Consider the following 17,212-nt stretch of genomic DNA (forward strand, 5'->3'; position numbering starts at 1 on the left):
TGCAGTAGGGGCGAAGAATGGATCTAAGATGGGCAGACTATTGCCCTGCGTGGTTCGATACGCTAATGTCATGGCTTTGAACTCAATTCGTTTACTCACGGGTAGCCAATGCAATTCGCGCAGATATGGGGAAATGTGCTGCCTACGTGGAAGACCCCCAATCAGACGAGCAGCGGCATTTTGTACCCTTTGAAGTTTGTGGCAGAGGCCAGTAGATAATCCCAGGTAAAGTCCATTAGCATAGTCCAGGTGAGAGATTATTAACGCATGGACTATCGTTTTCCTGTTAGCACAGGGCAGATAGTTTATGAGTTTTTTCAAGATTTTGATCTTAGAAAAACATGCTGCCGACACTGATTGGACCTGACACCCAAATGATAACTGATGGTCCCAGCGGACTCCGAGATTTCTGACGGAGTCCTTGGGGATAGGGGCTTGGCTTAGATCTTCCGGCCACCATAAGTTCAAATTTAGTGGGGAAGGCTGATTAAAGAAGAGCACTTCAGTTTTACCTGCGTTCAGTTTTAGAAAATTAAGATCCATCCATTTAGCGATATCTCTGAGGCAGGATTTAAGGGGATCAAAGGTAAAAAGGGAAGGCTCCTCAAAAGTAAATAGCAGCTGAATATCGTCGGCATAAGACGTTGTTTTGATGCCTGACCGAGAAATCATATCAGCTAGAGGAGAGAAGTACACATTAAATAGAAGAGGGCTTAATGACGAGCCTTGGGGGACACCCCATTTCAATGGCCTAGCTGTAGAAGCAAAGGTGGGGGGTGTGGACCCGTTGCCTTCAATTTGACAAGAAAGAACTGATCCATTTGAGGACCCTACCCTGGATTCCTATAGCCCTCAATCTCTTCAGCAGAATAGAATGAGAGACGGTGTTGAATGCTGCTGATAAATGCAGCAGCACCAACACCGCCCTTGAGCCCCGATCCAGTGTCCAGCGGACAGATTCCGCCATCTCAATGAGGGCTGACTCTGTGCTATAGCCTCTACGAAAGCCATGTTGGGAATCGTGGAAGAGACCATGGTTCTCAATAAAACCAGCAATTTGCTGGTGAGCTAGTTTCTCCAAAATCTTGGCTGGAGCTGGGAGGAGAGATATCGGCCTATAGTTGGCCGTATTTTCTGGGTCTGCGTTGGACTTTTTTAGGATCGGGACTAAGAAGGCATGTTTCCATACTTCCGGATAGATGCCTGTACTTAAAGAAGAATTCCATATAGGGTTGAGAAGTGGATTGAGGAAAGATGCTAACGCTTTATATTGTTTCGCAGGCCAAGGGTCTCCAAGGGATCCTGACCTACATTTAAGTAATTCCCGAAGAGAAGAATCCTCAGATATTTCTATGAATTCTGAGAGAACTGGGCCTTGATTGTTAAGGTCCATCTGTACCACAGGGGAGTCAATACTGTCACTAATAGGGAAAGAGGCGTAAATCTGAGCAACCTTATCCTCAAAGAATTCAGAGAGCTGAGAGCAGAGTTCTTGGGAAACAGGCTGCTGTCTAATCAGAGCCTGGGGGTCTGTAAATGATCTAACAATTGAAAAGATTTCTCGCGGGGCATTACTAGCTTTGTCGATCTTCTCAGCTAGGAAACCTCTTTTGTACTTGACAATCAGATTCCGGTATTCCTTAAAGGCTTTACGGTAAACTAGTTTACTCTCCATAGAATACCTACATCTCCAGCGTCTTTCCAGAACTTTACACGTGGATTTTTGTTGTCGTAGTTCATCCGAATACCAGGGGGCTGTGGGTGAAGCCCTGAAAGTTTTTATCAGCTTGAGAGGGGCCAATGAATCAAATGCCTTGCAGACCCATTCATTAAGATTAGAAATGTGAGAGCCCAGATCCTCAGCGAGGGGAGGACTGCTATCTTTAAAATACTCCTCGAGAGAGGTCTGGGAAATTTTACTCCAGTTTCTGCCTAGTTTCCTCGGGATAGAGGTGGGTCTGTCAAAACGGGTCAGAAGGATAGAAAAAGGGATAAGAAAATGATCCAACCATATTACTGGGATAGGGTATCAATCAAAATGTCAGAAAGGTTGGAGCAGATTAAGTCCAATGTGTGCCCGGCTCTATGGGTGGGATGAGCAACCAACTGGGGTAGTTCACAAGCAGCCAGGGTAGATATAAAATTTGAACTTATAGGGTAATAGGGATCATCAACATGTAAGTTACAGTCCCCAAGGACTGTAAAATTGGCATAGCGGGAACTTGATTGAGTTATATAGTCCAATAGTGCCGGGAGATGAGAGGGGCTGGAATTAGGGGGGCGATATAGCAAGAGACCAGAAAATGATACCGATGCTGAGAGTTTGATACAAAAAGGAAGCCCTTCGATACTATCAATAGGGTCAAAGTGTGGGGAGGTGATAGACCGTTTATTTTTGTAAATAATGGCCAGTCCGCCCCCCTTCTTACCACCCTGTCGGTTTGCACAAATAATTTTAAAGCCTTCTGGGATTGCCAAGGTAATGGCCGGATTAGTCTCCTCGTTTAGCCAGGTCTCGGTCAGAAACAGAAAGTCCCAATCGTTATCCAAAAGGGATTGCTGGATATCAAAGGAGTGCTTTGGCCAAAGACCTACAATTTATCAGTGCGATCTTGATAGATATAGTCAATTTGGGGCCCCGTGAGGGTGGCCACGATGATATCTTATTAAAATCCTCAAGAGTGTTTGAGGAGAAACCAAATAGCTTACAGGAAATATCCGCCTTTCGGGGTTCCAGCGGATTAACCCGGCCATGAGAGCAGCCCAAGGGTCGTAATGCGTATAGTTCCCTGCAACTATAGGTGGTCCTTACCAGGTTAGTGTATCCGACAGCATGACCGTGTTCTGGTCGCGGACGGGCGCAGACGGGCTTACCTTCGGCGCGCTGTCGGCGTGCCCGCTGCGCGCATCCGCTGCACGGCCGTGTAGGAGGAGCCACTTTATGCTGTGGAGGGCGTGGGAGGGAAAACAACTAAACCTCCACCCCCAACCTCCCTCCAATGTGGCGGCTATGTCGCTTCCCTCATCAGCGCCTAATTGCCTGAGGGGAAGATTGTCACCGGGCAAGTGAGTAGGAAAGTGCCAATGTGCAGAGCAAGTAAAAAATAACAAGACAATGTTAAAATCAGTTTTAAAAAGATGCGAGCGCCTATGTCCCCGGCTATCCGCCTCGGAGACCTGTTAAGAATCAATTTACACGCGGGAACCAATGTGTGTCTTTTATGCTGTGAAGGTAAACATTCTCTCTGCAGCACTAAATCCTTGCTGCTAGATTCCTTAGCTGTTGAAACACTTCACACTGTGATTCCATCATTCTATGCCTGTGCTATGAAAATCTGTAACTTACTTCCTCCTGTCCTATGCACACCTACTTCTCATGTGATATGCACATAAATGTAAATGTAAATGTACAGGAATTTATATAGCACAAATCACCGAGTGGTTTCTAAGCGCTTGCTTAGGGAACCCGTCCTGGTATTCCTTTGTGAGATAACTCCGGCAGGGTATCCGCAAGGTGAAAGCCAGGCATTGTGGAGATTAAGCAAGTTATTGCCTAGAGTCGCAGAGTGTGAACCTGTGAATCGAGTAGGCACCGGAGCGAGAATTGTCGAGTCCATAGACATTTCTAGGACTCAAGACCCCGCCGAGCCGGGAATTGAACCCTGGTCCCGGGCTGACCTCTGCTTCCAGGTCTGCCTCCTCTAACCAGTGAGCCACACTTCTCCACAATAGGATCTTACATCTTCTTTTCAAGAGATATTTTTTGCCTGGATCTTTCTGGCTATGTCATTTCTTCTCACTTGCTTATCTGATGTAGTCCTACATACTGATTTACTTTTTCACCTCTCCTTTTTCTCTGTATGTTCCACATTCCTCACCGGCTTTTTTCATCCACTTCACCTCCCTTTCATGATGTATCGTCCTTTCTTCTCACTCTTGTACTAGCTTGCTGTTTGTTGCTCCTCCATAATCCTCCATTTAAACAAGTGTTTTTGCTTTGAATCTGTCTTCAATATGTTTTAAATCAGTCTCATTTATGTCACATTCATGGTATGTTTCTCTTCTAATACCACTGGGCAACGCTGTAATGTTATACTATTTTATTATGTGTTTTTAAGTATGTAGTTGTATCTATAACATACCCTTGTATAGGTGGGTTTTATAGATTATTTTGAAGCACCTTTATGCACATTTATTTTTGGCCATATTGTTGTACACTAGGATATGTTTGCACTATACAAAATTGCAAAATATACAAATAAGTAATAAGTGAAGCTTCCCAATAAATAAACAGACCAATATCAACAAATAAATCAAGTGAATTCCCCCATACCCCACCTCTTTGCTTCCACAGGATAGAAACCATACAACCAGTAATCAGAAGGTAAAGTTATATTACTATTTTAAAAGAACATGAAAACACCTCAGCATAGACAAGTACACCAAGACATTGTAACCAGAATAACTATTTTTCTAGTTCAGCATAGCTTTATAAAACAGTGTGCTAAAACATCATAGGCATGAATGCCCAGTACCCCAATATTGAATATAGAAGAGATTTCTATTTGAGAATATAAATGTACCAATAACTAAATGAAAGTTACAATGCTTACATTTTTAAAAGATGGAAAGTTTATGGCAATTATTGTGGTGGCAAAGAAAGAGTGACCTTAACAAAAAGGAGTCTGATTTGTGTTATTTAAATACTTTTCTATCAGTTTTCAAATTAGAAGACTTTAATGGCTTTTTTATGTTAAGGAGATTGCTAAAGCAATTTTTGTAAATAAAAATAATATAAACTCACCATGAATGGATCTATAATGGATAATTGACATACTATTTGTATTAGATGACTTAAACGCAAATAAGAGCATACACTCTATCCTTTTTATCATAAAAGTAAAGATATTTGCATTACACATTACATTCTTCCTTCTATTTTAAATTTGTTTTTATAAAACTACTATAAATTAGCTATTTATGACACATTTATCATCTGAATTCAATACCTTCCTTATTCGATTCAAGTCACATTGGTAGGATAAAGCTCTATGCATGATAGAACTGTTTTCTTTTAGTTTAGTTTAGCTTATGTATTGCTTCAGCTTAAAAATATGAACAACTTGCGCTTGCTGCATAATCAGCCTGAATGAAATATCTTGAGTGTCAAGGGAACTGATCCTAATTCTTTAGATTGCTTTTCAGTGGTGGAGGCCTGGAGTTTTTTCTGGCTCCCCAGGAGAGTTCTCCTATAAGTCATACACATTAATGGCGAACCCAAACCACACCAAAACCGCCTCCAAAACCTTGAATTGCGCATTAGCAAAGGAAACCTAAACTACTGACTTGATGTCGCGCGAGGAGCAGATACGACTCCAGTGGGTAAGGCCAGGACAATGAGTTACATGAGGTAGACTTGCAGATGCTGGTGATTTTTAACATCAGGAGGTTTCATACGCTTGTCTCACTTAGGGAACTTATTATATGCGTGTCAGATAGCCATTTCCTGACAGATTTAAAAAATCTTCCTTGAGTTTTTTGGTGCCTTATGGAAACTTCTAATGTGTCTTTTGCAGTTAATAGTTTCCTCGTCTCCTCTGATTTGCATTGCGGTTCTTCAAGTTTACGGCACAATTATTTCAGCTCAATCACTTCCTTACTGGGCTACCTGTTCGTGCACATGGGACCTGTGTTGGGTGGTTGTCTAGTGTGTTAATAGGTTGCGGCTAGATATTTGTTTGCAGGTCTTCAGGATGGGCGGTGTTCTGGAAGTTTGTATTGATTCCCTCAAACTCAACACTTTTAATAGATTGACTGAGGTGGACTGTAATTGCTGACTTTTATGAATCACAGGATTGTAGGGCCGGTTACATATAGAGAGAGAAATCAGAGGGGGCAAGTGACCAGGTAAGTGATTGTTAGAGGTTTCACTCTCAACCTCCTCTGTGTAAGGAAAGCAAGACAAATAGCTGAGTTGATCATTATTACTCTAGTTTTCTTAAATTTCTTAAATTAGTTTGGTGGCATCTTTGGCCCTTTTCAACCTCACTGCTGTCTTTTTCACATATGTCTGTTGTCTAAGCTAGCTAGCCTACTGAATTGTGATCTCTCTTCCTCCTCTCTCAGGTGAAGCAATGTGGGTAGGAAGCCTAATTGCAGCCCAGGGATACATCTTCCCAATATCCGACCATGTCCTTACCCTGAAGGATGACGGCACCTTTTACCGCTTCCAGGTAGGTTAATGTTTCCTTCTGGAGTAAACTCTTCCAGGCGTCTGTGGTACTAACCAAAGATGTCATAATAAATCTTAGTCCTGTCAAATGCTTCAGCCCTATGTGTAACTATCCTCTCCACAGAAACACCAAAGCCATCAGTTACAGCAACAAACTAGTGCCCTAAAAGTACAGTAATCGGATTGCCAATCGGATTAATCACAATGTTCGTTAGGGTAATGCAGCATTTCCTTATTATTTTATTATATCACAGAACAACTGTGATCAGTACTACCAGCAAGAAACTGGTGTTAACTACTCAACTGCTCTTGAATAAAAATATGGAATATTTGTGGTCAGCATGCAAGTTATTCCCTATTCAAGTGCAAAAAGGGACAAATCAGGGGTGATATTGTTAAACAAGATAATACCCTTCAAGAGGAATGGTTGTATGCCATCGCACTGAGGTTGATGCACTTGATCTACAGTGATATCAGATCTAATACATTGCATAACACTACATTATCAACGATCCAATATAAATATTATGCTTTCTTTCACCTCTACTTGTCCATACTTACCTTACGGTGTAGTGGCTAGGTGGAAGTATTGTATGACATATTATTGTCATGCGATGTAAGGATAGGATAAAGCGTGCATTCAGACTACTACTCTGAATGATGAATCCTGTGCCTTTTGTTGGATGAGTGACTGTAGTTTTGCTTTAAATCAAAGGCCACGTTAGCTGTATTTGAACCCTCCTTCCATGAGCCACACACACTGGATCAACCCGTATACACATTTTACCCATCTTTTCAACTGGCTCAACCACTTAAGACTCTGCCTGTCTGTGCCACTGGAGAGGATTCAGGGAACAGTTTGAACAATAGGGCTTGTGGTCAGGGGCGGGGCTGGGCTCCCCTGACATCGAGGGAGGAGGAGCGGTGGCTTCACCTTAAGTGCGCATGACGGTCTGGCCAGCAGTCTTGGGCCGGCGAAACCGTCATGCACATTGTGCATGTTCTCCACAGGCTGTAATGTACAGACTGGGTGGAGAACATGTGCAGCCTCCCAGTCCCTCTCTGAGCGCCTAAACACGGCGCTCTGACCAATCACAACACTGCTGTAAGGCAGCATTGTGATTGGTCAGGGGATTCTGGGAGGCTTTGTGTTTCCTGGTTTCTGCTGAAGGAGAAGCAGCGGCTGGCCATGGCAACCACCAGGTAAGTTTTATTTTCTTTTTCCTGACCCCCCACCTTCTTCTGCCCCTCCACCACCATTCCCTGCCAGCCTCCACTACCTGTGGTTCTTCCAGAAGATGCACAACTTATTGATACCCAGTGGAGGTGCCTATCCAGGCTAGCTTCAGATTGATCCAGCTAAAACTACAACATCAGGCTTATTTCACACAGACATAACTGTACGTAATGGGCACGACAGACACTGAGCAGTGCCAAAGAGGATGTTGTCGGCGGGAGACATTAATACACACAATCTAGGACTGCCCAAGAGTGGGGGAATTTTGGTTGGGTGTACAACACGGGATCTCACAAGTCACTGGGGTTCCCTTGACACTGATCTCATTTGACATCTGGAGCGCGGCAACTCTGAGCAGATGCGCACTACTTTTCTTCAACATAGCACGGGCAGTAGCAGGAAGAGAAATAGAGCCTGATTTAGATCTTGGCAGATGGGTTACTCTGTCACAACGGATATCCTGTTCGTCGAAATATAAATCCCATTATATCCTTTGGGATTTATATATTTCGGCGGATGGGATATCCGTTTCCATTCCGCTGTGAGTTACCCGTCCGCCAAGATCTGAATCAGGTCTATAATTTTGCACTGGGTGTGAGTAGAGGTCCTGTCAGTGAGTGAGTCGGCAGCTAATATGGAGTGGTGCAGACAGGTCGGAAAAAACATCCGAAGCAAGGAGATGGTCTTTGAATTTTTAGATAATTTGAGGTCCATGGCAGGGTTGGGTTGAAGAATTATTAGGGGAGTCCACATACTGAGAGCTAGTCCGCATACCCAAACCCGATACCCCCAGGGCACGTAGAGGAAAAGAAAGGCCTAGGATGGGGGGCATCGAATGGGATAAATGCTGGGGGGTTCTAAATCTGGACTCTAGAAGCCAGGCCACTCCATAACTTAAGATCTTTCAATTCTCTCTTCAACAATGCCCACACTCCGAAGCACACGTGATTCGTGTTTTGTACAAGTTGTGGGTGTTTATTAAAAATGCTAAATAAAAAGTAATTGAAAAATTGTTCGATCCTTTTAAGAAACCTGCTCTTCTGAAGTAGGGAAGTGAAGTTGTTTTATGAGTTGTCTCTTACTTTCAGAATTAACTGCAGTGATTTATTGATACATTTTTTCTGCTTTCATTTTCTGCAGTCACCTTATTTTTGGCCTTCAAACTGCTGGGAACCAGAAAATACAGACTATGGTAAGAATGTTACCTTTATATGCTAGATACACAGATAAGAGAATGGCAAGAGCTCTTGTGTGGGATTAGTGGGTTCCAAACTGCCTACAGATAAGCTTCCCATGGGCTCCAATCAGGTCCCTTTGCTGCAGGTTGGGGAGGTCTGAGTTTTCGTGTAAACCACATGATTGTTATTGTTGCAGCGAATGGAGGTAGCTACCGATAACGACCGTGGGCGGGGCAAATATCTATTTACATGCAAGAAATCTCATGTGCTTGCAGATTATGGAGGGTTACGTATTTCGCATAATTTGTGGTTTTCTTATGCTTCTTGATACAGTATTCTCAAAAGTAAATGTCATGCAAACAACGGTCAAGTACACTGAGAAAGGATTTCGCATGACAGTTCACGTGAGGACTTGTGTACAGTTTCACTAGTCCTGGGTGTGGTTCGCAGAGTTCTTTGTTACCCAAAAACTCCACAGCACTACACCAAGTTCTGCATACTGTGGTGTGCGTTGGGTCATGGAGTTCGTGCTGATTTTTTAGCACCGGGTGTTTGTCGTGCTGGAAAATCAGCACAAACGGCACCATGCACAACGCACGAGGGTGCCACTTATTTCCGCCGTTCAAGTAGATTTTCTACTTGAGCAGCAGCTTCCTCCACACAAACGGATGGTTTCTCAATGCGAGCGGTCGTGACCATCCGCGACCACCAGCGTTGCGGAATCGTGCTGGGAGGTGGTCTAGTGTTCGATTTTCCTCGGTCACCACTTCGCGGAGCGCTGTTTTTCGGAATCCCTGCGGAGTGCGGAAAACTCAGCAAACAGAGCGGAGTTCACCACCCAGGCCTATTTTTCACACAGACAGTGGCACAAGTGTAATTTGGGGAATGCGCATCATTTTTTTTTAACATTGCATGGATTATCCATAGGTGAAACGACGCACGCTTTCTCCCACCCATAATCAGATCTAGTCACGAAACATAGTGCATATAGATTTGTGCACTTTGAAGCTTCTACAGCAATTTCAATATAAAACAAAGCTCTAAGATCTTGCAAAAATTCTAGGAACAGTGCGATGAAGGTTCATCAAATGTTGCTAGTGGGCGCTTTAATCGTACATCCTGCGTTAGTTCCTGCTTTGCCACTACCGACCAGGGCACCTTTACTTCTTGGAAATAGAGTCTGAAAAATGTTTAATGAAGAAAAATATCTTGACTCCAGGCCATTGCCTGTAAATGACACTTCTCTGCCAACAGCCCATCTAGCACCGTGTGTTCACAAAATGCCCACAATCACTTGTGACATCAAAAACCCGGTCTAGTCCAAGAGCCAGGACTGGGCACTGGGCAAGCTGGGCAAGCACTGGGCAAGCTATGGAAAAAGCAGAAAAACTGAACGACCCTCCCTGACTGCATCCTTCCCCTACACTTCAAATCCCTTTTTACTTTCAGCATGAATGAATTTGTGAGGAATGAAGTATGTACAGCTCTTATTCTACTTGTGCTTGTAATCAAAGCACTATCTCCATTATAACCTAGCCAAGGTGAACCAATCCAAAATGTACTTCCAGAAAAGGTCTTAACCGCATCGCTGCAGCGGCTTTTCCCGCTGTGTGCGGCATTTTTTAAAATACCGCGTTACATGACGAGCTCAGCTTGTCATCAGCATACGAGCGCCGTAGCTGATGACGAGCTGAGCTTGTGATCAGCAGCGAAGAGGTTAATATGTACCTGATCTATAAATGATTGACTGGAAGGGCTTGGTTTGTTGTCTGTGTGCGCATACGAAATGCAATCAGCCGCTTCCATCTGGGTTACAGTGGTGGCGTTACACAGCCAAGTGTCAAGGCAAAGGAAATGCAAATAAGGTTCTCCTGCAACCACACAAAAATGTAATGCTGTGATTTTCCAAGAAAATCCTGGCCCTGGCATGCATTTCCAAAACCTATCTATGCATCTCATTTACCCCCATATAGTAATGCATTGTGTTGGAAAAGTTCACCAATCTGCCCATTTGCAACAGGTTATATGTAGATTCATAATAATGTATCTTTATATAGCACTGGATCATACAGCAAGGTGTGCTGAATGTGTAACAGACATTTCAAGATTAGTTCATGAGAAAATGGTAACATAATCTGCTTGTTTCCTGATCCTGAACATGGATTCAATGCTCAACACGACTCACTGTGCCACTTATTGGGCAACATTTTGTGACAATTCAGCAAATGGTGGCAAAGATATTGACAAGTCTAAAAGCACTTTTTCAATGGAAACATGGTCCAAACTATAACTACCTACTGGTGACAGCCAGTAGGACATATATTTAAAATGGTGCAGAAGGCATCTCTTTTGATGTATGTAACCTGAGTTCACATAGTATAGACAATGTTTACAGGCAACTGAGAGCTGTGTTTGTTCTGGTTGGCACCCAGGAAATAGTCTTTTGAAAAGAAAGACAAGAGCTGCCCACAGTCTGAAGGGGGCGTGAGCCTTTAATCATGGAGCCATTCATTTTTGTAGCATTCCAGTAATGTCTTTATAGCACAATGACTTCTGTAGTATCCCATAGAAATATGTTAAAGTTTATCAAGCGCACCCTGTTCTATCACGAGGCTCTTCCTTGATTGAAGAGGACTCATCCAAATTTGGAGTTCCGGAAAGGGAAAAAAGGAGAAGCTTGACTTCCGCCTCACATATCTGTGATTGTAATGAATAAACATACCCGGTTCATCAACATTCCAACCACCATGGCTTCCATGATGATGTTGGTATTGCTCAGCCGATTGGGTAGTAAAGGGAGCTGACACGCGCCTCCTTTCACAGTTACCGAAAACAAACACTAGAACGCAACCTACTCCCAATATGGCGTTCACACGTTCTGTCTGCTCCAGAACTCAATGTGAGATTGAAGTAGTTCTACAGTAGTACTACTCACGTGCTACAAAATGCAGTTCCGACTTGTAGAACAAAAAGTAGTCCTACAGTAGTATTACTTGTGTGCTCTAAAATGCAGTTCACCTGTGGCTGGAAACCTCTACTTCTTCTATGTTTTCTGTGCAGAGTGAGATGTCTGTGATCAGCAGGAGTGAAGCTGTCAGTGGTACAGCAGGTACAGTTGCACCTGTGCCCAGTAGTCTGCTGTATTCCATTGCCTAAGCTGCAAATAGGGGTGGTGGGGGCCTTTCCTTCATTGCGTTAGCGCCTTTTGAACCTTTACTACGCCACTGGTGATCACTGTAGTCAACGCCCACCCTCCCTGAGTCCCTGATTTAGAGAGTGAGTCTACGCGGGCACATGCTGCTTTCTTGTTGTCTATCAAGCGCTGACGGTTAAGGTGTAAGAGAAATTGTGTCTGGGTGAAGGAGGAAAAAAGATATATATAAAATTTAAGAGACGAGCTATATGCTTCTTTTTCTGATGTTGACCTTTGTAAGTGGTCAAGAAGAACAGTTCTCCGGTGACCACTCTTGCTAGTAAGTAAAATATTACCATCTCACTGACATAACTACTCACACTTATGCACTGAGTTAATTTGAATGGAAATATGTAGCTTACACCTTGTCAGTGTTTTACTCATTCAATCCTTTGTGGTCAGTGAAGAATGCAGATACTATGTTCATGACAGTGTACATATTTAAGCACCTGGCTGCCATAATGATGCCCATATAGGTTACGCAGAAGTGTCTATGAATGGACACCCTTTGGATGTGTAGACTTGCATCATGGGCTCAGTCCACAAATGGCAAGTGTGAAGCCCCTCCTAGTGTTTGTCCAAGGTCTGGGCAACTATTGAAGAAAGTATCTGGCACTAAAGTGGGCAGACCCCCCGGCAGTCCATTGGAATAAAACGTGAGTCAAGTTTGAAAGCATGGAAAGTTCTGGGTAGAGATTCCAAATGAACCTGGAACCATACCATAACGCGGCCATCTTGATAGCCCGGGATACCTCCTTTCATATGTCAGAGGTATGCAAAGTGGCCATTTTTAAGTCCTCCAGCGTCACCTATATTACAAGGAGGCTGAACACAAGGATTGCACCACAGTCATGTCCAGGGTTCTTGTGACCAAGACAATGATTTTCAGGTTTATTTGAAAGTTTACGAGAACTTTTAAAAATACATAATTTTAATAACTCCAGCAGTTCCTAAGGTAAGACCATCAATGTTTTTAAAAATGTAAAGGAAGTTCCCTTTTGACCCCCCCCCCCCTCCCAGATATGACAGTGGAGATTCCCATAAATATGAAAGCCACTCATATGTATGTTTGCATGGGTGCCCCAATTCTAAGAATATTTGTAATAACAATTCAATGAAAAGTTCTAGCCTTTTTTTCTAATACATTGACTATTACAATTTTTCCATCCTCAGCGATCTATCTATGTAAGCGGACCATGCAAAACAAAGCGCGGTTGGAGCTGGCGGATTATGAAGCCGTAGGTATACTCAGTTATAGTCCGGGGTGGTTGTTGGATGGGGGAGGCTTTATGTGGACTGGTTAGCACTGGACACCATGGAGCCATGTCACAGAAAACTTTCACCCGAGAAAAACAGAAAATCCATTTGCACAGTTTTTGCTCCTTCTCTGACAGGGAATGCAACATGCCAGCCAATATTACATGCCCATGTTTTCAGTAGGACAATAAAACAGGAAGTGAATTGTAAACCCAGTGCAAAAGATGTGTAATACAGATTATTTTTAAGTATGAAATAGAGTGTTATTAGCTAAGACCGCCAATAACCTTTGTTTGAAAAAAGACAGCAAACTGAATTTCCTGCTTCAGGAATTGAAACAAACCGATTTTGCCTCAAAAGTAGTCTTATATTTTCAAATATTTCAGACAAACCAAAAAAACACAAAAGATAAAATCGGTTTTATTTTTTACTTTTGAGCCAGTTGCAAAACTTTGTTTTGTAGAATATTGTGATTGCTCTGTCCCTATTACAAAATTAGCAAAAGTGGTGTAAAGTGGATTTGCTCTATTATTTACAGTAATACAAAACATAACAATGCATGTGTAACCCCATTCTCTGGACCTTGGAATAAGAACAGGGGTAAAAACCAATATTGATGGATAATCAACTGCATGGTCTTCGTTTCATTATGAATCAATACATGACATACAACAAGCAGCGTGGTGGGAATATCTGCAAAAAACAATAGGTGGGAAGGACAAAGAGAGAAAAGGAGAATGTGTGTGTGAGAGAGAGAGAGAGAGAGAGAGAGAGAGAGAGAGAGAGAGAGAGGGGCATATAGCAGGGGCGTGGCTATCAATAGGGACGCATGTGCAGTAGCACAGTGTCCCAGGGGCCTGCCCTGAGGGGCCCACTTCACCCCAGGTAGTGGCCATTTGTTGTTACCAAGGAATACCCATGCCTTAATTAGAGCTCATGATGGCTTGCATGCCACTTTGAGCAAGCGAGAGAGAGGGAGAGAGAGAATGAGAGCGAGAGAGAGAGAGAGAGGTGACTACGTCTCAAGAAACCCTGGATGGTGTAATGGTTGGCAGTCTAGTGGCCAACGCTCACGCACCCACTACATCCGCAGGCCCGGCGTGGCCTGCGGGGCTGAAATAAAAGAAGGGTGGCCGCTCGAGGTCGTCACTTCCGACCAGAGCAGTGGTGTGGACTCCTGTGTGTCCGTAATAGCTCCTGTCCCCGCGCTAAGTATTTCCCCGCCGGGCAGCGCCAACATAGCCCCCGGCCGGCACACAACACTGGCGACAAGCGGAGGGGGCACAACCCTCGCTCGCACCTCACTCTGCCCAAATAGCGGCCGCCTCACATGTGTGACTTGCCAACTGTGCACCGAGTGTCTCCGGGGCCGCTGAGCGTCGGCGGTGTGTGCGCCCCGCCCCCGCCTCAGCGTTTGCCGTGATCGGTGCGGGAAGCATCAAGGGAGTCCCAGCCTTGATTCAGCGTCTGCTGCGATCGGTGTGGGAAGCACCAAAGGAGCCCCCAGCCTCGCCTGGCGCCCCGCAGCAGCAAGCCCAGACCGGGCTGTGTGAAAAGGCCACGCCCCCACTGTGCAATAGCGCTCCAGGTCCTGCCGGGTGTCTGAGCTGCCCGAGGCCCCTCCTGCGCAGCTGAGTTTGCTGCATGTGGAAATACCTCAATTCTACCCGGAGACATCAAGCATTGGCAAATGCAAGGGATAAAAACGAGGGAAAAGAAGGAGTGAACACCAAGTAAGGAGACAGAGGGGACACTAATTCACAGAGTGGCCAAGGAAACGATGAATGTAAGACAGGCACCACGTGTGACACCATGCACCATCTTCCCCGAGAACCAGCCAGAGCACGTGGCACGTCAACGGCCTGGCCACGGTCAGCGACGGTCTCCGTCAGGCACCATGGCGGACGACAACAACTCCGCAGCACCAGCCCGCATCCCATTCCAGCACGCTGCGTCAGGAGTCCTACCTTCCTTCAGTGAGCTTGAAGATCCCGCATCAGCCTCCCCCATTGGAGAATATGGATCGAACGCCTCAACAACTATTTTGTCACGACCAAGGAGACGGATGAGGCGGTAAAAAGATCCTTGCTACTTCCACTATGCAGGAGACGAGATTTTCAAACTCTTCAAGCACCTACCCAACACAGGGGCAGAAAACGATTATAATGAGGCAGTAACAGCACTAAATGGCCATTTTGATCCACAACTAAACCCAGATTTCGAAGTGTTTAGGCTCGGACAAGCCCGCCAGAGAGAGGGGGAATCGATGGAAATGTTCTACGCACGTCTCTGGGAGCTTGCCAGCTCGTGCACGGATGAAGACCAGCCAAAGGAAATCAGGAGACAACTAATTCAGGGGTGCCGCGACAAGACCTTACGAGGACTCATACTGCGCAAACCAAGAATCACACTGGAGGACATACTGATACGAGCCAGATCACATGACTTGTCTGCGGCAAAGGCAAACGAGATAGACCAGGCCCTAACCAAGCACCACGGGAAGCCAGGCTCCATCAAGACTGCGCGAGCCGACGCCGTGAGGACCAAGCCCAGAGGAGACACATTCAGAGGACCAAAAGGGGACACCTCCAGATCAAGGTGTGGATACTGTGGCCATGAACCACATGCCGCCAAAGACTGTCCCGCCCAAGGAAAGACCTGCACCAACTGTGGGATACCAAATCACTTTGCATCCGTCTGCAGAAGGCACAACAAAAACCGAGAATTTTCGAGGGCAGAAACTCCCAACGCGAGCCATTCAGCAACCATCAGTGACAGACACCGCATCACCCTACCACGCACAGAGAAGACCCACGGAACAACTGCCAACTGTAGAAGACTCCTCAGAGGACGACGAAGAAGAGGTATACGTAGTATCCTTCTCAAGGGAACTCAAACAACCCCGCCGACCACAACCCACGTGCACAGACCAGGTCTCAGGAACAGAGGTGAAAGCGGTCATCGACACAGGAGCGACAGTGAATGTCATGGGCTTAAAACAATACCGAAGCCAATGCCCTCACCCTCCTGTGGTGCCATCCAAAACCAGAATCTACGCGTACGGGGCAGACACGCCCCTGCCGTTGAAAGGAAAGATCACAGTGCCCATCAAAGCAGACAATCTTGGGGTGATGGCCACGATCCATGTCATCGACAGGGAAGCGGATACCCTCCTGAGTAGTCACACTGCAGAGGATCTAAAGCTAATCGCTTTCGCCAGACGAATCCGGACATATCAGGTAGAAGAGCTCCTCAGACAGTTCCCCGAGCTGTTCCAAGGCCTCGGGTGCATCTAGTGTGACCCCATCAAGCTACACATTGACAAGTTGGTAACCCCAATTGCCCTGCGACACAGGAGAGTTCCTTTCCACCTGCGACCGCTCGTGGAAAAGGAGCTGGAAGCATTAGAAGAGTAAGGAGTCATCGAAAAAGTGTCCGGCCCGACACCATGGGTATCCCCGATGGTCATCGCGGAAAAGCCAAAACAGGCAGGAGCCATGCGCCTATGTATCGGCATGCGGCTGCCCAATAAGGCAATTAAGAGGGAACGCCACATAACACCAACAATGAATGACATCATCGCGGATGTCAACGGATCCAAGTGGTTTTCAAAAATTGACTTGAACGCAGGGTACCACCAACTGCCCCTGTCAGAGGAGAGCAGATACATCACCACTTTCAGCACACACCTAGGGCTCAGGAGATACAAATGGCTGACCTTTGGAATATCCTCGGCGGCCGAAGTTTTCCAAAATACAATACGGGAGCTGTTATCAGGCCTACCTGGGGTGTTGAACGTGAGTGACGACATCCTCATCCACTCAGCAACAGACGCCGACCACCACAAACACCTCCGCAACACACTGAGATGCCTCAGCGAATATGGAGCCACTCTACATAAGGACAAGTGTCAATTCAACCCTACCTTGAGTTTTTCGGCTACGTATTCAACCAAGAAGGCATACAAGTAGATCCGAGGAAGTCGCAAGCAATCAAGGATACCCCTGCACCAACGACACCGACGGAAGTACGGAGCTTCCGGGAATGGCCACATACTGTGGGCGATTTATACCAGGTCTGGCCACCCGGAGGGAGCCGTTACGGGCCCTCACGAA

The 17,212-nt window shown here is 45.3% G+C and overlaps 1 protein-coding gene across 1 annotated transcript in view; it reads left to right on the top strand.

Annotated features, from left to right (window-relative positions):
• RGS6 (regulator of G protein signaling 6) overlaps nucleotides 1-17,212 on the top strand; it is a 1,185,454-nt gene that overhangs the window by 839,998 nt on the left and 328,244 nt on the right. Inside the window, exons 5-7 of the mRNA XM_086937058.1 lie at nucleotides 6,127-6,233; nucleotides 8,610-8,661; nucleotides 13,014-13,078. Of these exons, the coding sequence (XP_086793184.1) occupies nucleotides 6,127-6,233; nucleotides 8,610-8,661; nucleotides 13,014-13,078 (224 nt within the window). The remainder of the gene's footprint in view (nucleotides 1-6,126; nucleotides 6,234-8,609; nucleotides 8,662-13,013; nucleotides 13,079-17,212) is intronic.

Source organism: Lissotriton vulgaris, chromosome 9 (genome assembly GCF_964263255.1).
Source record: "Lissotriton vulgaris chromosome 9, aLisVul1.2, whole genome shotgun sequence".
NCBI classification, from domain to species: Eukaryota; Metazoa; Chordata; class Amphibia; order Caudata; family Salamandridae; genus Lissotriton; species Lissotriton vulgaris.